This window comes from Pleurodeles waltl, chromosome 6 (genome assembly GCF_031143425.1).
Source record: "Pleurodeles waltl isolate 20211129_DDA chromosome 6, aPleWal1.hap1.20221129, whole genome shotgun sequence".
Classification (NCBI taxonomy): domain Eukaryota; kingdom Metazoa; phylum Chordata; class Amphibia; order Caudata; family Salamandridae; genus Pleurodeles; species Pleurodeles waltl.
In genome coordinates this window covers 420,601,304-420,619,306 of record NC_090445.1, presented here as the reverse complement: position 1 = coordinate 420,619,306, position 18,003 = coordinate 420,601,304, and the positions used below count along the sequence as shown (strand labels likewise).

General features: G+C 44.7%; 1 protein-coding gene across 2 annotated transcripts in view; it reads right to left on the bottom strand.

Moving 5' to 3' along the window:
- Positions 1–18,003, bottom strand: part of TFEB (transcription factor EB) — a 214,140-nt gene that overhangs the window by 43,380 nt on the left and 152,757 nt on the right. For both annotated transcript variants that reach the window (XM_069238406.1, XM_069238407.1), the window contains exons 2-3: positions 13,258–13,498; positions 11,921–12,178 (exon numbers count right to left, since the gene is read on the bottom strand). In XM_069238406.1, the coding sequence (XP_069094507.1) occupies positions 11,921–12,178; positions 13,258–13,455 (456 nt within the window). In that variant the 5' untranslated portion in view covers positions 13,456–13,498. The remainder of the gene's footprint in view (positions 1–11,920; positions 12,179–13,257; positions 13,499–18,003) is intronic.

The following is an 18,003-nucleotide window of genomic DNA, read 5'->3' as shown; positions in this document are numbered from 1 at the left end:
GGTCTGTGTTAAGAATGTGTGTTTCCCACGTTTCTAACTCGGAGTATGGGGGGATATTGGGAGGTGTACGAAAAAGGGGCTGGCCACACACGATAATAGGGACGGCCAAACAAACATGCGCACTGGGCTCTGTGTAGCTGGGTTGGAGACAGCAGGCAGAGACTCTCACTCTGCCCCTCGGAGTCCCCTGGTTGGGTGCTCTGTCCAATCCTAATGCTGCTTTTATGCTGCCAGCAGCATGAAATCAGCGTTAGGACTGGACGCAGGGCAGGATGGGAACCTGTGCCTGCAGTGGAGGACCAAGGAGCTGATCGGAGCGGCGAGAAAGGTAAGCTTTTTAAAATTATTAATCATTGACCCTGCGGTATTCTCTACTCATGTCATAAGTTTTCACATTTGCGGGTGTAGCTCAAGTTGTACAGATAAAGGCAACCCGAACAGCCTGCCAAACCTCATTAGCCAAATTTAGGAATCTGGCAGGCACTGATTAGTATTTCTATGGAGTGCAACATTGTTTTTTTCAGAAACCTATCCATAATAGCTGAGCTGTCTGCAGTCTCCTAGACTTAAAGTTGGGCAATTCCTTGCTCCCAGTATCATTTCACTTGGGACCAAGGTGTTCTCAATCATTCTGCCCTCTTCTGATGTTTCCTGTGCTTGTGCTGTCTAATGTGTCACCCACTGCCACTGTAATGTAGTTCAGTTTGGGACTCCTACACCACTCCCTTCAGTTGGTAAGTGGGGTCTGTGTAGCACCACTTTTCTGCAACCAGAAACCCGCATTTTATTCGGTTAGCAAATAAGGGAGGTCTTTCATAACCCTGGCAGCATTATCATTTCTAAAAGCAGCCCCTTCCCAGCAACAGACAGGAGTAACCATTTCCAGAAGCCAACCGAGCTCCTTAAGGACATCAGCACTCAAGATATATTGCCTTTGAGCTCGTCTTTGGGTTGGTAGTGTATATGATCCCCGAGATGCTTGACTGTATTCAGTTCCAATGTTAGAGGAGTGGATCTTGTTACTAGTGTATGTGTGAATTATTGAAATATGAAATGTAGATTATATAGCGTGGCTTATGACTCGTGATAAGGTGCCTCAAGGTGCCGTCCAGGGGCACGGGGAGATTACGTGATTTTCCCAGAATCACAGGGCTTTGTGACGTTGACCAGGCTCAAACACAGACCTCCAGCTCCCAAGGCGGTCGCTCTGACCGCTGCGCTACATCCATCTATACCGCTCAAGAACAGGCATGACTTACACCAACCAACCAGTAAGACCCGGCCGAACGAATGGATCACTGCCATGATAAATTCTAGACCTATTCCAGCATTCCTTTTATATAAAGCTAACCCATCTGCATATAATACAATTCTGTGCTTTATGCCAGCCGGTGTAATTACCCTAGTATGTCCGTGTGCTCACTATTATTAGTCAGAGGCCTTTTGGCGAATGCAAACCTGTGAGAGATTACTGGCATTACTGGCTCATTTCTCTTTCAAATACACACTGCATATCTTTTGTGTGCACAAGCTTATATCATCCTGTTATTGCCTCTTCAAATTTCATGCATCTAAGTACTCTGAACAGGTAATTCCAACTAACCACACTGAAGGCATTTTCTATTTCTAACAAAGCCACAGCAGATAATGTACATACTTCTCAGATACAGTGGTCAGACTATGAATAAATTCGAGGAGGTGTTTCTGTCAGACATAAACCTATTCTGATCTGAAAGTACTAACGTCAAAAGAACCTGTTGTATTTCAGTTGCAATCATCTTCCCCAGAATCTTCAAATGAAGGACAGTGGTTGGGATGAGATTGTGTCTAGGATATCTCTGCCTGGTTTGGGCAGCTTCAAAATCACTGCACTGATTGTCTGTGACAAGCAGTCTCCCATCTTGGCTGTCGCATACGCTTCTTTTATATAAAGGAAAATACGCTATTGTATGTGCTATACAATCCAGTGGATTGGGCATCCAACTGAGCCCATTTTCCCTGTTGCCAGAGCTCTTAATGACTTACAGAACGCCCCAAAGTGAACAGGGCATTCAAAGCATCAGTCTGTTCTGTCCCAAGTGTAGTCACATCCACTAACCTCACAACTTTAGAAGTCATGCAGCGTTTGCAGAGCCCTATAGAGGTCTGTGTAATATTCAGTGAAGACGGTGACTTCAGTCTCTGTGTGGGTTAGTGTGGTCATTTCGCATAGAGCCATCACACGTTGTCTAAAATTGTCTTCCTTCACTAGCCTCGCGGTAGACCCCTCGCAACATATTTTCTGGAATTTAAGCACTGGAGCCCCTCTATGATGGATGGGTGTGTAGTTCATTCAATAGCTAATAAGGGTGGCAGGGCCTTCATTCTAAGCTGACACCCCTGTAAGGTCTTAGCCCTCCTCATTTTATCCTCAAGTTGTTGTGCCTCCCTACTGAGCACCGCTCTTAATCCACACAAGGCTTTGATAAATTACCTGCTTATTGCCATGTAAATGCCTCCCACTCAACCCAGACCAACCCAGACATCACCCACCGTTCCTGAATTTCCCCAAGGACCACAGAAAGTTTAACTTTAAATAATGAGGCAACGCGGTGAGTCCGATCTTGAAAGTTTACTTGCTGAAAGGTTCTACCCATTTGATGCTAAACTGTGGGGTGTCGTATCTGAGTGCTATACAGTGAAAATATGTGCGGTATGTCTCCAGGCGACCTCCTCTATTAAATGGGAGCTGAGCCTCTTGCACTTTTCTACCTATGCTATCAAGAACGTTATCCTGTTTGCAAGACCACTTTAGAAAGGAGAATATGACTGTTGCCAGATTTGCCACCTTAGAAGAGCAAATTGGCAAAGGGACTGGTGTTAGTTTCAATATGAGGAAATATTTGAAAGTCTTGGTACAGGGTTTTTAATCCCATTAGAGTCTTTCCTTTCACACATCTCGGCTCAGCTGGATTTAGAAAGCTTTTGATTAAGGGTCTCAGAAAGCATACAAGGAAACAGATGATGTTCTCGAAATCCATGACACACTTTCCAAGCATGGATTTTCACCAGTGTACTCAATCATATATACTTCATTTGACAAACTTAAACCCCATGCAGAGTCTACTACAGACAAGCTTTTGCAAAGTCAATAGGTATCGCCTATGCAAGAGTACTGCCAATGTGTTTTTTGTATGTTGTACACCAGAATGGCTGCTGTTCAGCACGGCTAAAAGTTAGTGGGGTAAAGGAGAGTGGTGTGAAGTGGAGAGTTGTAAAGCAGAGTATTATGAAGTGGCATGGAGTGGCCTAGAGTACTGCAGAGTACAGCTGAATGGCGTGGGTTCAAGTATCATAAAGTGGAGTGATGTAGAGAGCTGTGGAGTGAGCAGAATGTCGTAGAGTGGAAGGGTGTAGAAAGGAGCGGAGCTGAGCGGATTACAGTGTCAAAGAGGAGTAGTGTCATACAGTGTCATGGAGTAGTGTAGAGCAGAGCGGCGTAGAGGGCGTTGTGTAGAATGTTGTGGAGTAGAGTGGCGTGGAGTAGAGTGGCGTAGAGTGGAGTGGAATAGGGTGGAGTAGTGTAGGAGAGTGTGGTGGCAGAGTGGACTCAAGTGTTGTAGATTTGAGTACAGTGGAGTGTCAGAGTAGAGTGGCATAGAGTGGAGTAGTGGAGTGGTGTTGAGTGGAGTAGTGGACTGGAGTAGAATTGAGTAGTGTGTCATAGAATAGGGTGGAGTAAAGTGGCATGGAGTGGCATAGAGGGAGTTGAGTGGAGTAATGCTGTAGGGTGGCACAGAGTGGAGTAGAGTTTAATGGAGTACAGTGTCTTAGAGTGGAGCATCGTAGAGTGATGTGTCATAGAGTGGAGTGTCGTAGAGTTGCCTAGAGTGAAGAGGTGTAACGTGCAGTGGTGGAGAGTAGATTTGTGCTGAGGGCAGTGGCATACAGTGCATTGGTTTTGAGTAAAGTGGTGTAGAATGCATTGGTATAGAGCGCAGGGGTGCAGAGTTGTTGGCATAGAGTGCAGTTGTGCAGAGTAAAGTGGCGCAGAGTGCAGTGGCATAGAGTAGATTGTTTCACAGTAGTGTGCATAGATTGGAGTGGTGCAGGATGGAGTGCAGTGGCAGAGTAGTGACGTAGGGTGCACTGGCATAGAGTGCGGTGTTGTAGAGTGGCATAGAGTGCAGTGTTGCAGAGTGGCATAGAGTGCAGTGTTGCAGGGCAGTGTAGAGTGGCAATGAGTGGAGTGGTGCAGAGTAGATTGGAGTGGCCTAGACTGCAGTGGTGTAGATTGCAGTGATGAAGATTGCAGTGGTGCATAGCAGAGTGGGCTAGAGTGTACTGGCATAGAGTAGAGAGGAATAGAGTGAAGTGGCAAAGAGTGCAGTGGTGCACAGTAGAGTAGAGTGGTTTAGAGTGTAGCAGAGTAGAGTGTATTGGCATAGAGTGGCGTAGAGTGGTGCAGAGTAGGGTTGGAATAGAGTTTAGTGGCAGAGAGAGCAGTGTTGCAGAGTAGAGAGTGGAGGAGTGCAGTGGCATAAAGTATAGTGGCATAGAGTGATGCAGAGTGAAGTGACAGTGCAATGATGTAGAGTAGAGTGGCGTAAATTGCAGAGCGCGGAGTAGGGTATAGTAGAGTACAGTGCAGTCATGCAAAGCAAAATGGCGTAGAGTGTGCTGGTTTTGAGTAAAGTGGTGTAGGGTGCAGCAGCATAGAGTGGAGTGGCACAGGGTAGGTTGTATTGGCATAGAGTATAGTTGCACTGAGTGGAATGGTGATAGAGTGGCATTGAGTGCAATGGCGTAGAGTAGATTGTTTCACTGTAGTGTGCAGTGGCACAGAATGCAGTGGTGAAGAGAAGATTAGAGTGGCTTAGAGTGGATTGGCGTAGATTGCAGTGGCATAGAGTGAGGTGATGCATAGTAGACTGCGGTAGAGTAGAGTGGTGCAATGTCAGATCAATCTCGAAGCACTCTCTCTGTACTGCTTGCCAACAAGCATGGTCTAGCCCCAGAAAGGTAGAGAGGATTTAGATAGTAGTAATGTAATGCTGCTGTTTTACTGATAGCATATTAAGAAATATTACTAACAAATCATTGTAATTGACATTATTTTTCATGTTAATTTAATCTATGATGTGTAACGCATTTTTATTAACTGATTTAAGTAGGTTCTAGATATGTATTTCTGTCATGATTATATGTGATGAATTATGTCTCTTTGTGGATTATACCAATTCACAATAAACAATGTATTTCCCCCATGTATTAGATCTACAATTCATAACAGACTTAATATATGAAAATATAATTATGTTATTTCATGAATAAGGTCATTAATTAACCAATTGACACGAAATGCAATAAATTAATTTAAAATAATTGTCTTTTAAATTATTTAAATAATACATAAAATATTCACAAAAATGTAGAAATAAATGTTTGCTTTAAAAAAGCGTACAGGCTTGGATATTATAAAACATTATATTTCTGATGTTGGATATTATAAAACATGAGATTTCTGATACTTTACTTTTGAATGCCAAATAAAATTGTTTATTTTTGTGAAAACATTCAAGGCACACTGCATTTCAAGAAGTGATATGCCAGGTCGGTTCTCTGGAGTCTGCACAATTCAGGGGCAGGTGTGCAATCCTTGTAATAAACGTTGCCACTTATCAGTGTGCCATCATCAGGTACTTCTGCGAGTTCAGAAACACCAGGTACCTGTGCGTTCACATAAAACAGGTGTTGACTTTCAAGGGGAATGGAGTTGGGCAGCGAGCCTTACTCTTGGATGGTGGCGTTGGGGGGTAAAGCCTATATTTAAACTTGGAGAGTGGTGTGGCCAAGGCTTACTCTTGGAGGGTGCTGGGATGGAAACATCTAGTCCAGGCATTAAGGCCCTCATTATGACATTACCGCCATGGCGACAGCCACCAACATACCGTCGCCACCAGCCTCCAACCACATTATGACCGTAGGCAGAATTCCGCCAGAAGGTTGGCAGAATTCCGTAGACGGTCATGGCGGCAGATGTCGGTAAGGGGGCGCTGCTGCCAGCAGCAGTGCCACGCCAGCAAAACACTTCCACCCGTATCATACGGCCTGATGGTGTTTTGCTGGCGGACACTGCTGCTGGCAGCAGCGCCGCATCCCGTCTCCTGCCGGCGGACCCCCTGCAAGCAGGTAAGTCGGGTTCTCCGACAGGAGAGGGGAGTCGGGGGTGTTGTGTGTGTGTGTGGGGGGGTGTCTGTTTTTGTATGCGTGCATGCATGTCGAATGCATGCATGTATGACTGAATGTGAGTATACGTGTCTTTTGTGTGTTGTGAATGCATGTGTGCAACAATGAATGTTAGGGTGTGTTGCGGTGTGTGGGTATGTATGTGTGCATGCATGGGTGGATGTGGGTATGCATGTGTGTATGAGTGTGTGTGTATGAGTGTGTATGTGTGCGTGTGTGGATGTCGGGGGTTGGGAGGGGGAGGGTGGAGGATAACTCTGGGGAGGTGGATGGGGGCGGGGGAGACCCCTATCAGTGCCAGGGAAGGAATTCCCTGGCACTGATAGTGCCTACCGCCGTGGTTTTCGTGGTGGTAAGATTGACACGAAAACCATGGCGGTAGGCGGGGTCATAATCCTGAGGGTGGGATTGTGACGGCCGCCAGGCTGGAGATCGAAGTCTCCAGCCCGGCGGCTTTTACCACCCAGGGGGAATGGAGTGGTACATTGGCGATTTGGCTTGAGCCAAACCACCAATGTCATAATTTGGGAAAAGGTACGGCCAGCCTGTTGGCAGTACCTTTCCCCAAATTACCACCGTCCACCAGGGTCGTAATGACCCCCTTATATGTATCACTCACCATATAGATAGTGTTCAAGCAGCGTTGTTTTTTTAGGAAATGAAATAAGAGGTTTAATTACAATTAAGAAAATTAAAAAGGGAGAAGCAGGATCTGGCATTTTTATGAAATGTATCTAGGCTATTCTGTCCTTCAATGTCTTTATTTTACATGGATTAGTAATGGTAAATGTAACGATTGTATTTTAATGGACAAAGTCTGCTCACAGAGTGGTTTTCATCACACAGTTGAGTGCCTAGTTTCAGTCTTTGTATTGTTGCCCCGTGGCTTCAGGAAAGCCAACAACGGGGAATACCCTCTTCCACCTGGTCTGTTTGCAGCAGCCTAACAGACTCAGCAGAAAGAACAGCAGTCTCAGAAGGAAGCAGAAGTCAATAAGCAGCAGTGACACGTGGCAGGAGGTGCTGCTCCGCCGAGGGCTCGGGTGGTTACTCAGACAGTGGCATGCAGAAAAGCTGCAGGCACACAGGCTGTGCGGGGTCTTCGTGTCCCTTGAATAAAAAGGTGATGGAGGCTTATGAACCTGGTTGGTTCCTCAACTCATCAGTGCCACCAGGGGAGCAAGTGTGCAGCTATGCAGGGTGCATGCTCATAGACCATACCATGTTTGCACCACAAGGTGATCAGCACTGATTGTGGCAGAAAGAGATAACACAGCAACAAGAGTGTAACCTGGCGGAGACTCTCTTCTCGGGCGGGACAGCTGTTAGAAGTTCCCTGTCTTGGCAGGCTTAGTACTTCTGAACTCTTCAGAGAAAGTTGCTGTGCAGTCCTCTCATTGCAGGGTAGCCCATCTCATGGTCCCTTCTGATGCAAAGTTATTTTCTGCAGTCTAGAAATATGGTTCTTACCCCAAAAAGGGCAGACAGCCGCAATCCTGAGGCTGGTCTCGCCTCCCTTACGTGGGTCAACAGAGCTCCAAGAGGGAAAGCTGCACAGTGCATAGGCTAAAGGAGCCAGCTTATATACAGTCGTATTGACACAGTTGACATATTCAGATGTCTAATCAAATTCAAAGGATGTCAAGCTTTCAGGTATCAAATTATAATAGAATTCATTTTACATACAGATGGTCGACAGCCCTCCCCAATCCTTCAACTGCCCACATCCAGCGATGGGATGGTATACACCAAAGCTGATATGAACAAGCCTTTTGTGGTTTACTGCACCCAGCTTTACATTAAATGGGAGGTAGCCCACCTCCAACTTATGTATGAATATATCTTTGCTGCTGAGATGCAGAGGCTCTGGGCTACAGTAGCGGCCTCACTGGGAGGCAGAGATCCTGGTAGTGGTGGAGGTACAGGGGCTGGTCAAGGCTCTAGCCCAAGGAAAAACCCTGGCACGGACGGGCTGCCCATATAATTCTACTCAGCATATATCGATACCATGGCCCCTACACTGACAAAACCTCTCTCCCGCTGACTTACCCTTGTGAAGCATTGCTAGTCCCTCTTCTCAAGAAGGACTTCCTACAGACCCCTGTCTATACTGAATGTCAACAACAAAGGTTTAATAATATTGGTAAACATACTTTTCCCTCATGTCCAAAGTCTTATACATGAAGATCAATCAGGATTCATCCCTACTCGAAGTACTGCTAATAATATATGCCAGCGGGTGCAGGTCATGCACTCTGCTCCTGGTGTCTACTAGAAAGTTCTGCAGTTGACATCAAGAGGCTTTCAGCTGTAGGAGCTGGGGCTATCTATATGCATCAATGGAAAGCATGGGAGTGGGTAGCGGATTTCTATGCTGGACCCACTTTTGTACACAAACCCAGTGGCCAGAGTGAAAACTGGCACTATCATCTCAGCATCCTACACAACTGGGAGGGGAACACGCCAAGGCTGTCCTCTTTCGCCTCTACTCTGCGCTTTGGCCATTGAACCCCCTTCACCCTCACCCTGCACAGAGGTCAGCATTACGAGGTGTTACAGGTAGATGCTGCATTCCTTTACAGCTCCCTTTTTGTGGAAAGCTTACTCCTTTATACCCCGGGTGAGCACACTGATGATAAGGGAGCTCTTGCCGCACTAGCGGAGTTCTGGCGCCCCTCTGGCCTGAACGTCAACTGGGACAAGTCTAAAGCCTTCCCTCTATATATACCACTGTCATGGGCACCCTGACCCCCGGTAGGGACAGCCCTCCGCTGGGAATCCCTTCTTTCCAATATCTAGGGAGTTAGGGTCTACCACACAGAGGCAGAACTGATGCAGGGCAACATCAAGGTGACACTCGCAGCTCTGCTGCGTGTCATTCAGTTTTGGCTCACCCTCCCATGTCAGTCAGGGGTAGGATCGCACTGTCAAAGATGATATTCCTCCCTTGGCTCCTCTACTATTTCACATCCCTCTCAATTCGTCTCCCCAAATCCCTCTTCAATGAAATGGATAGTTCTTAGACAGGGGGAACCAGAGCCTGAGAAACTGCCTCAGATGTACTCAGTTATGACCAACTACACAGGCTTTACCAGGGAGAGGTGGTAGGCATGCTACCCAGTGATGTTCAGATAAAAGGCATTTATGTCACTACTAATATCTGCTGCCCCTAACTATTAGTGTAGCTGTTATATAGTTGTAGTCTGAGCACAGGCACAGTACTTTGCGAAGCAAAAATAATGCTTTGGGCGATTCCTAGATTCCCAACAGTCTAGCACCATGTTGTTGAACAATATGCCACAATCACATACGGCACATGTCAGTAGACTCGTGACTCGTCTCTTCTGTACATGAAAACATAGCAGGTTTACCAGGACATTAAAAAGATGGGCAGGTTGTCAGAGGACACCATGGCAGGACACATTCGAAAAAACTGGGCATTTTTACATAGAACTTTTTCTAAGAAATCCTTATTCAGGGGCAAGCTGCAGCAGAAACATTCTAGGCATTCAGTATAGTTTGATAAACTGACCTGTTACATCAAATGCACTTTATGTGCACAAAGCTTAAACAAATTAACTTCCGCTTTTCAAATGGTGAGGCAGTTGTCTACCTACATGAAAACTGGAAGTTCCACGGAGGATTGGAATATTTGTAGGTTCGATATACTGATTGTTGCTGAGATGCTGAACTATCACTCATGTTTTTCAGACAGCGCTGGATTACAAAGGGGAAACTATTTCATTGTTGTTAGCTATAATGCACACTATATTACCCCATTGTGCTCAAAAGGTGTCAGGGACATATGAGCCCTGGTAAAGAAAATTGGACAGCACGCAAGATAGGAAAGGCAGATTCTGGAGAGGTAAAAGAGCAGGTTGGGAGTGAGGAAGTCATTAACTTCATGGAGAAGAAGATGACCTAAAGGAAGAAGGCAATGTGTGAAGGAGAGGTGAGGGCATTCAAATAGACCAAACAGATTAAAGACAATGACTGAAAAGAAGTAGGAGGTACGAAGAAGGGACTGCTTTGCTACAGCCTCAACAAGGTCAAACAGAGAACATGGGAAATGAGTCAGGAGAAACCTAAGAGGAAATGACCTTCATGTGTCACAATATTCGGGGTATGGCCAGCTCTGTTACATTCTGAGTATACGCAGCCACAGAGATATGGCCAACCTTCATGTCGAAGTAGGACCTTTTCTGTGTGCAGTGAAAAACTTGGTGTAGGTCTGACTCTTCATCCGTCAGAGCAAGTGTGTGGCGCAGTGGGAAATGGGCCTCTAACATGTCCAGTCAAGACCTCCCACCTGAAACGCCTGGAACAACCGAAACATCTTAACTGATGAACGTGCAACATATTCTGAGGACTTCTTTTTGCAGTGGAATTAATGGCGAACTCCAGCATCAGGTGCCACCTGATGAACTAGGCAGCAGAAATATGGAACCAGTGTTTTGTGGCCAGCTAAGCCATGGCTGCTAGACAAGTGGTTTGAGTGAAAAATATACCCGTGAATGGGTCCAAAGAGGAATCTGTATCAAACTGCCACCATCGGGCCATCATAAAGCTAAAGGGTATGAAAAAGTACCCGTTTTAGATCAGTGACTTCTCAAGGGGAGGGATCCATATCTCAGTGGTCTCTGAAGCGGTCTTGGGAAAGCCTAGTCAACGGGACATCATCTTCAGACAGTGAACTTACCTCTAACCCTCACATGATTTATTGTAAACTTCCTGTTAAAATGTTTATACCCATTCTGGTCCACGTTCTATAGGTTCAACCAAAGGTCAGGACCCTGCTCTATGCTACCCAGGACAAGCCAGAGATCTGCGATTCCTAGAATTCAAACAAAATGCCCTAAACCCAACGCAATTACTCCAAAGTTTGACCTCAGTATCTGGAGATAAAGGCAATCAATGTTAGACAGTAATTTGTAGAGAGCCCATATACAGTGAAAGCAACCTACATGCATTGAGCCAAAGTCTCACACTTTAGACACAATTTCCTTGAAAACATGTTGCCTCTCAAAGTAGACCTTGCTGTTCTGCTAGCTGGGTGCTTCCGGTTTAACTTTTCAAGCATGGGATATATGTGTTTATTGCTTAGTAATTGGTGGTAAATGTTTCTACATTTGCTATACATAGGCAACATAGCCACTTACTTGATTCTTGGTCATGCAGTTGCTGCACAAGAGACAGTGATCTCTGCATATGTCTTTGTACAGCTGTTGCAAAATGGACGTCACCCCAAGCGAGATATAACTGCTTATAGCAGGAAAAATCTATGCCCACTTCTTCCTTTGCCCAATATGTGATATGAGTTTTATAGTTTAGAGAACCAGTAGATTATACTATACAATATACTAACCTTATTTTCTCCATTGTATTACACCTACAATGCCTTGCACTTCATCCTCAGTTCTGACCTGCTTTAGAATTCCACATAAGACAAACAACCCTTGCATATAGAAAACACAGTTATGGCCCTGCTTTGCTTCTAAGCCTGACATAAAGTTTTAGGATTTCTCGATCCCTCTTGTCGTTGGTGATGGCTGTGAGGTACAAACTGGCTGTTAATCTTCAAATGTATTCCTGTAGATGCTTTCTGCTCACTCAATGTCTGCTCTGGGTGACACCCTTGTTGCCCATCACAGACACACAGACACACACACTTCCCTTGATTGTAGCTCCTTACCTCTCTCTCTGGGTTGGAACAGATGTTCAGCATTGCCATGGGACTGTTGGGGGTGCTATTGCCAGTTGAGGATGAGATCACCCGGTTGCTTCTCCCTCCAGGAGAGACTGCGGCAGTGGGTGGCTTTGGCGAAGGCCTCAATGAACTCACATGGGATGCAAACTTGTTCCCATATGTATCGGACAAAAAGTCCCTAACCTTTTTGTCCCGGGACTGCTGCAGATGGTAGGTAGTCGGATTCTCCAGGTGGGACTGCACCTATGAGGTGAGAAATAAATTCAGGAGTATTGGAAGAAATGCTAGAACGATGGAGGAGGGTAAAAGAGAAAAAGTACAATGGGCAGATGTAGGTTAAAATTAAAGGGGATAACAGATACGAAGGAAAGAGATGTGCAGGAAAGAAAGCGTAGAAGAACTAAAAATGTGTGAAGAAGCAAAGGAGGACGCAACGGTGAATGCAATACTAACAAGAAAGGAAGGCGATACAATGCTGACATTTATAAACAAAATCAGAAAGAGGGGCAAGATGGTTTGAAACAATGCAAAAACTAATGATGACTGAAATCTACAGTTTTAAACAAGAAGAGAGCAAGAAAAGATCTAAGGAAGGCACTGTCCCTTCCCTAGACCCGAGTAAGAAGCAGAGTAAGGTAGGAACAGCTAGTAACAGAAGGGAATAGAAGATGATAGTGAAAAGAAAGCAGTTAGGACAGATGAAAAGAAGAAAGGACTCCATTTCAAGCTGTTAAACTACTCCTACATTGCCGTGACCAGCTTCCCTAGTCTCTCAAAGCACCACCTTGTGCACACCTTTCACTGTTGTCCACTGGAATCCACAATCCAGAAAAAACTGGCCACCACCACCACCCACATCGCTCTCCAGTGCAACACAAATTATCATGCGGCCCATCTTTTCCAGAAACTCAAACACTCACCAGACTCCATGATGATCCCAAGCAACATTACACACCAGTGAACTTTGGCCACCGGGATTCTGGAACATCATGTGTCTCTCTTTCAGCCAAGAAACAACCCACTCCAATCTGTAAGTTCCACAAAAAGACTGCATACTTTCTAACTTTGAAAATCACAAACAAGTTCCGGGATCCCAACAACTAAACTATTCCTCTCACATGAATACCCTATCAGCCCCCTACAGCGAATACTTATCATTTTGATACGCTTAGTGAAATGCTGCAAACACCCTGCTGTGCGTTCAGTCAATTTCATGGACAATTCAAAGTAAATAAAGATGAGAAAGCATAGCAAAAAGGACAGGGAGTTTAAAAGAGGGTTGGATGGGCAGAGAGAGTCCAGAGCATCACTAGCGCAGTAACCTTGAGGATCTCCACAGGTACAGGTGGTGGTGCCTGGTAGTTGATAGGAGTGCTGATCGCAGGTGACGATGCCATGGGCACATGATGCTGCTGCTGCAGGTAGTGCATCTGCTGCTGCATTTGCATGCGCTCCCGCTGCTCTTCCTGCTGCGCCTGCTCGCGCATTAGCTGCATCCTCAGGCCGATCCGGGACGCCATGGCGCAGGTATGAATGGGGTGCTTTGGCCTAGGTGCACACAGTCTATAAAAGAAAGACACCATTAATCGAATGCAAAATCTCCCACTTGACCTTGTGCAAGAATCACAAACAAAGCTCCCGTAACATCAGATGGGATACAGATAAATGCGCAACACGTGAAGATTCTGTTAGGGACCCACTTGCAGATTATTTATCAGTATTAAAGGTTCCACATTGTTCACATTAGTGGATACATTATCGATGCATGCAAGTGAACACGAGCCCCTCTGTTGACAGGTATGTACTTTAGAACCTATACTCTTCCATTAAAGTGCCCTATGGTCCAGGGCATTCTTTTCGTTTAAACTCTGCCCTTTTAATAAATACACATATTTCAGTACCTAGACACAGCAGCAGTGCCTTTTGGAAAAACTGTCCTCAGTGGTGTCGGGTATATCCTCATATATTTATGTTATATCCGTATGAACGTATTTGAATCTGACGCCATGCTAATACCAAGTAATGGATTTCTTTATCAAGTGTTACGTCAGCAATCTACATATGGCTGGTGTCTCAAAATTAACCTGAGTATTTTTCCTTTCACATCCACAGGGAAGCACACTTTTGTTTGGAACACATATCTTAGTTTATGTTATCAAATAACAAAATATATGCAAATGTTGTTGCACACTAATTTGATTGTACTTCTCTATGGACAATACATTGTTGTCTAGAAAGAAACACTCATAAACAGGCCAAAGTTGCATTTGTCTAAAATACCTGCTAAAATTCATTCCTCAATTAAATTGTAGATTACGTATATGCACTGCTCCAAACATTTTGGAACTTAGCCAAAACATTCAGAGCTCTTGGGCTCACATAGTTAGATGCTATTATGGTAAAATTTACGCACGGGCAAAGGGCAAGGTTGAAGTCTCTGATCTCAAGCGACTATCAAATGTTGCCAATCTAAGAGATAAGGATTACACAAAAAGTGTAAACATTAAACAGATAAGGTTGCAGTAGTCCTTTTTCAGTTGTTTTTCTGGAAGATAAATTCATTTTAACACATGTAAATGGACATAAGTAATCCTGCACATAGGACATTCCCACACCTACCAACTTCAAAGCTGAATAAAGAAATCTGACTTGCTGCATGCTTAGGACCTGCCTGTAGGGAAACTGTGCTCATCTGAAGAGCCAATGCAGTTCTGCAAACCACTGAACAGAAAACAACCCGGGAACTCCATACAGGCCCCACTGAGTTAGTAGAGAAGCATCAGGGAAGGGCACTGTTTTTCAGAGGATGTGGAGGGAAATGCTAAAAAAACCACAAATGAGTGTGACTGTGAAAAGACAAATACAAGAGCCTCTCTTTGACCAGGAATCTGACAGACCCCATAGTTAGGATGGCTTTAATTGTCCATTCTAAACACGGGTAGGAAAACACTGCATGTGATGGTTTTTCCTTGTGTATCCCTAAACAGATGATCAGGTAGCCAGTAAGGCTGTGTATGGATCCACGGACATGAAGAATGCCCAAGACCCATTAGGGCTAGACAGATGGGCACAAACATGTTGGCCTTAGAGCAGGTGGCTTGAGTCAGTACTCTCATATAGCCATCCTTACCCTTCTTTTAATATTACCTGTGGTCCCCAATATTAAAGCTGAAGTGCCAGAGTACTGTAAGGTATTTTTAAATTAGTTTATCTGGATCCAAGTTTTATTCAGTCGATGTTTTTTTAGGAACTCCTTCCTGCACAAAATCTTCCTGGAGGTTGAGCCCACCCAGATGGCATTGTCCTACCAAGGTGGAGAGAGGTAGTTGATGATGAAGCATGACACTTACAGGTGTGTGAGGCTTTCTCTTCCATAAAGGAATGATCCATCAAAAGTAGGGATAGTAATCCTTCACAATTTTCTGTAGTGTAAGAAATTTGCAAGAACAAAACAAGGGGAGTCGGAATTGACTCTCTTGTATTTGTGTTTTTCACAGTCACACTCATTTCTGGGTTTTTTTTTAGACTTGGGAGGATGTGTGACGGTGTTCTGCCTCCTACTCTCCATTTGTGATTAGGAGGGAAATGCTCAATCAGTGCTCATGCAGATTCTTAGTTCATAACTCCAACAAGACCCTGCCTCTCCACCAATAGTATCTCTTCAGGGGATGCATACCAATTCAACAGAAATCTTTAGCTGCGGAAAAATGACAATGAAAATAACATCTGTTGCAGCCCTCCGAATAGACCTGTGACAGACAGCCTGCGCTTTTAATTTTTTTAAACAATTTTATTAAAGATAAGTAGTTACAATAACATATATCACTCACATTACAGCATTATACTGACAAAGATCGAATATCTGTAGATAAAACATGGGTCTAGAATCTACTAATAACGATTAGAAGAAAAGAGGATGATCCAGTCCAGTCCCAGATCTAGTACATATTACTGACCCTGATCCAGGCTGGCCCCAGTGAAAGGTGCTAAATTTGTCCAGGTGCAATTAGCAGACACTACAACACATTCCGCAGCATCCATATTTCCTGTCCTTTGTTTGGGTCAGCAACCTGAAGGAAGGTGAGGACTTACCTCCTTCTCACTTCCAGCAGGGTCCAACACAGAGGCCTCACTTGAAGGGCGATAAGTACTCCTTTTGTTGAGTTTCATCTTGGCTAGGAGCTATCTGAAGCCTAACACTTAGATGCCAATGCAATGAAGGAAACCTTGCTATCACTTCACAAGTGCCTAAAAGAGAACTATGATTTTCAGGCAGCTTTTTAACACTGACTCTTTTATGTAAAATATATATATGTGTTGCCAGAATGTCTAATGTATGTGTTTGTATGAGTAATTACAGTAGTAAGAGTTTAAAGAGTACTTACTAATGTATTTGTTTATTTAATTTTATTTATAGCTCTATTCATTGCAATATAGGGTATTTGAGAGCTTTACATCACACACACATATTATAAAGAGACAATGAAACACACAAATGTGTAAATTAAAGCACAAGAACTGTTATATAAGAGAATGAGGGCTGCAAGGTGTAGACGTCACATCAATTTTGGTAGGCATTACATGTTCGGAATGCTCTGTAGAAACACAAAGTCAAGATTTTAAACATAAGACAGGGGCTGGAGTTGTCTGTACTAATAAGACTATTATTACAGAAAAAAACCTTTTTTTGTTAAATCTTAAAATATGAAAAATTGAGAAAGAAAGTATAGATACAGCTCCTTGATATCTCACTGTGCTATATTAGAAGGAGTGCAATTGATGAACTGCAAGTAACAAAAGGATCTCTGTGACAAAAGCAGTAACCCACTAACCTATCTACATACAATACAAATCTGGGATCTACACGTTCAACATTGCGCTTTGAAGCAGACACATTACCCTTAATACTGTTTTATGAGAAGCTAAAACTGTGACTAGACAACACACAGATTTCTCCAGCAAATGTACTAACCACCGGAGTTATCTTACTATTATTATCCACCGAAAGCTGAGGGACAACGATCTCTGCAACAGATACCTTAACCCCGCAGTAAGGAAATGCCTCCTTGGCATGGTTACCCCCTGACTTTTTGCCTTTGCTGATGCCAAGTTATGATTTGAAAGTGTGCTGAGGCCTTCTAACCAGGCCCCAGCACCAGTGTTCTTTCCCTAACCTGTACCTTTGTCTCCACAATTGGCACACCCTGGCATCCAGGTAAGTCCCTTGTAAATGGTACCCCTGGTACCAAGGGCCCTGATGCCAGGGAAGGTCTCTAAGGGCTGCAGCATGTCTTATGCCACCCTGGGGACCCCTCACTCAGCACAGACACACTGCTTGTCAGCTTGTGTGTGCTGGTGGGGAGAAAATGACTAAGTCGACATGGTACTCCCCTCAGGGTGCCATGCCAACCTCGCACTGCCCAAGGCATAGATAAGTCACCCCTCTAGCAGGCCTTACAGCTCTAAGGCAGGGTGCACTATACCATAGGTGAGGGCATAGGTGCATGAGCACTATGCCCCTACAGTGTCTAAGCAAAACCTTAGACATTGTAAGTGCAGGGTAGCCATAAGAGTATGTGGTCTGGGAGTCTGTCATACACGAACTCCACAGCACCATAATAGCTACACTGAAAACTGGGAAGTTTGGTATCAAACTTCTCAGCACAATAAATGCACACTGATGCCAGTGTACATTTTATTGTGAAATACACCCCAGAGGGCATCTTAGAGATGCCCCCTGAAAACATACCCGACTTCCAGTGTGGGCTGACTAGTTTTACCAGCCTGTCACACACCAGGCATGTTGCTGGCCACATGGGGAGAGTGCCTTTGTCACTCTGTGGCTAGTAACAAAGCCTGTACTGGGTGGAGGTGCTTCTCACCTCCCCCTGTAAGAACTATAACACCTGGCGGTGAGCCTCAAAGGCTCACCACCTTTGTTACAGTACCACAGGGGATCCCAGCTAGTGGAGATGCCCGCCACCTCCGGCCACAGCCCCACTTTTGGCGGCAAGGCCGGAGGAGACAATGAGAAAAACAAGGAGGAGTCACTGGCCAGTCAGGACAAT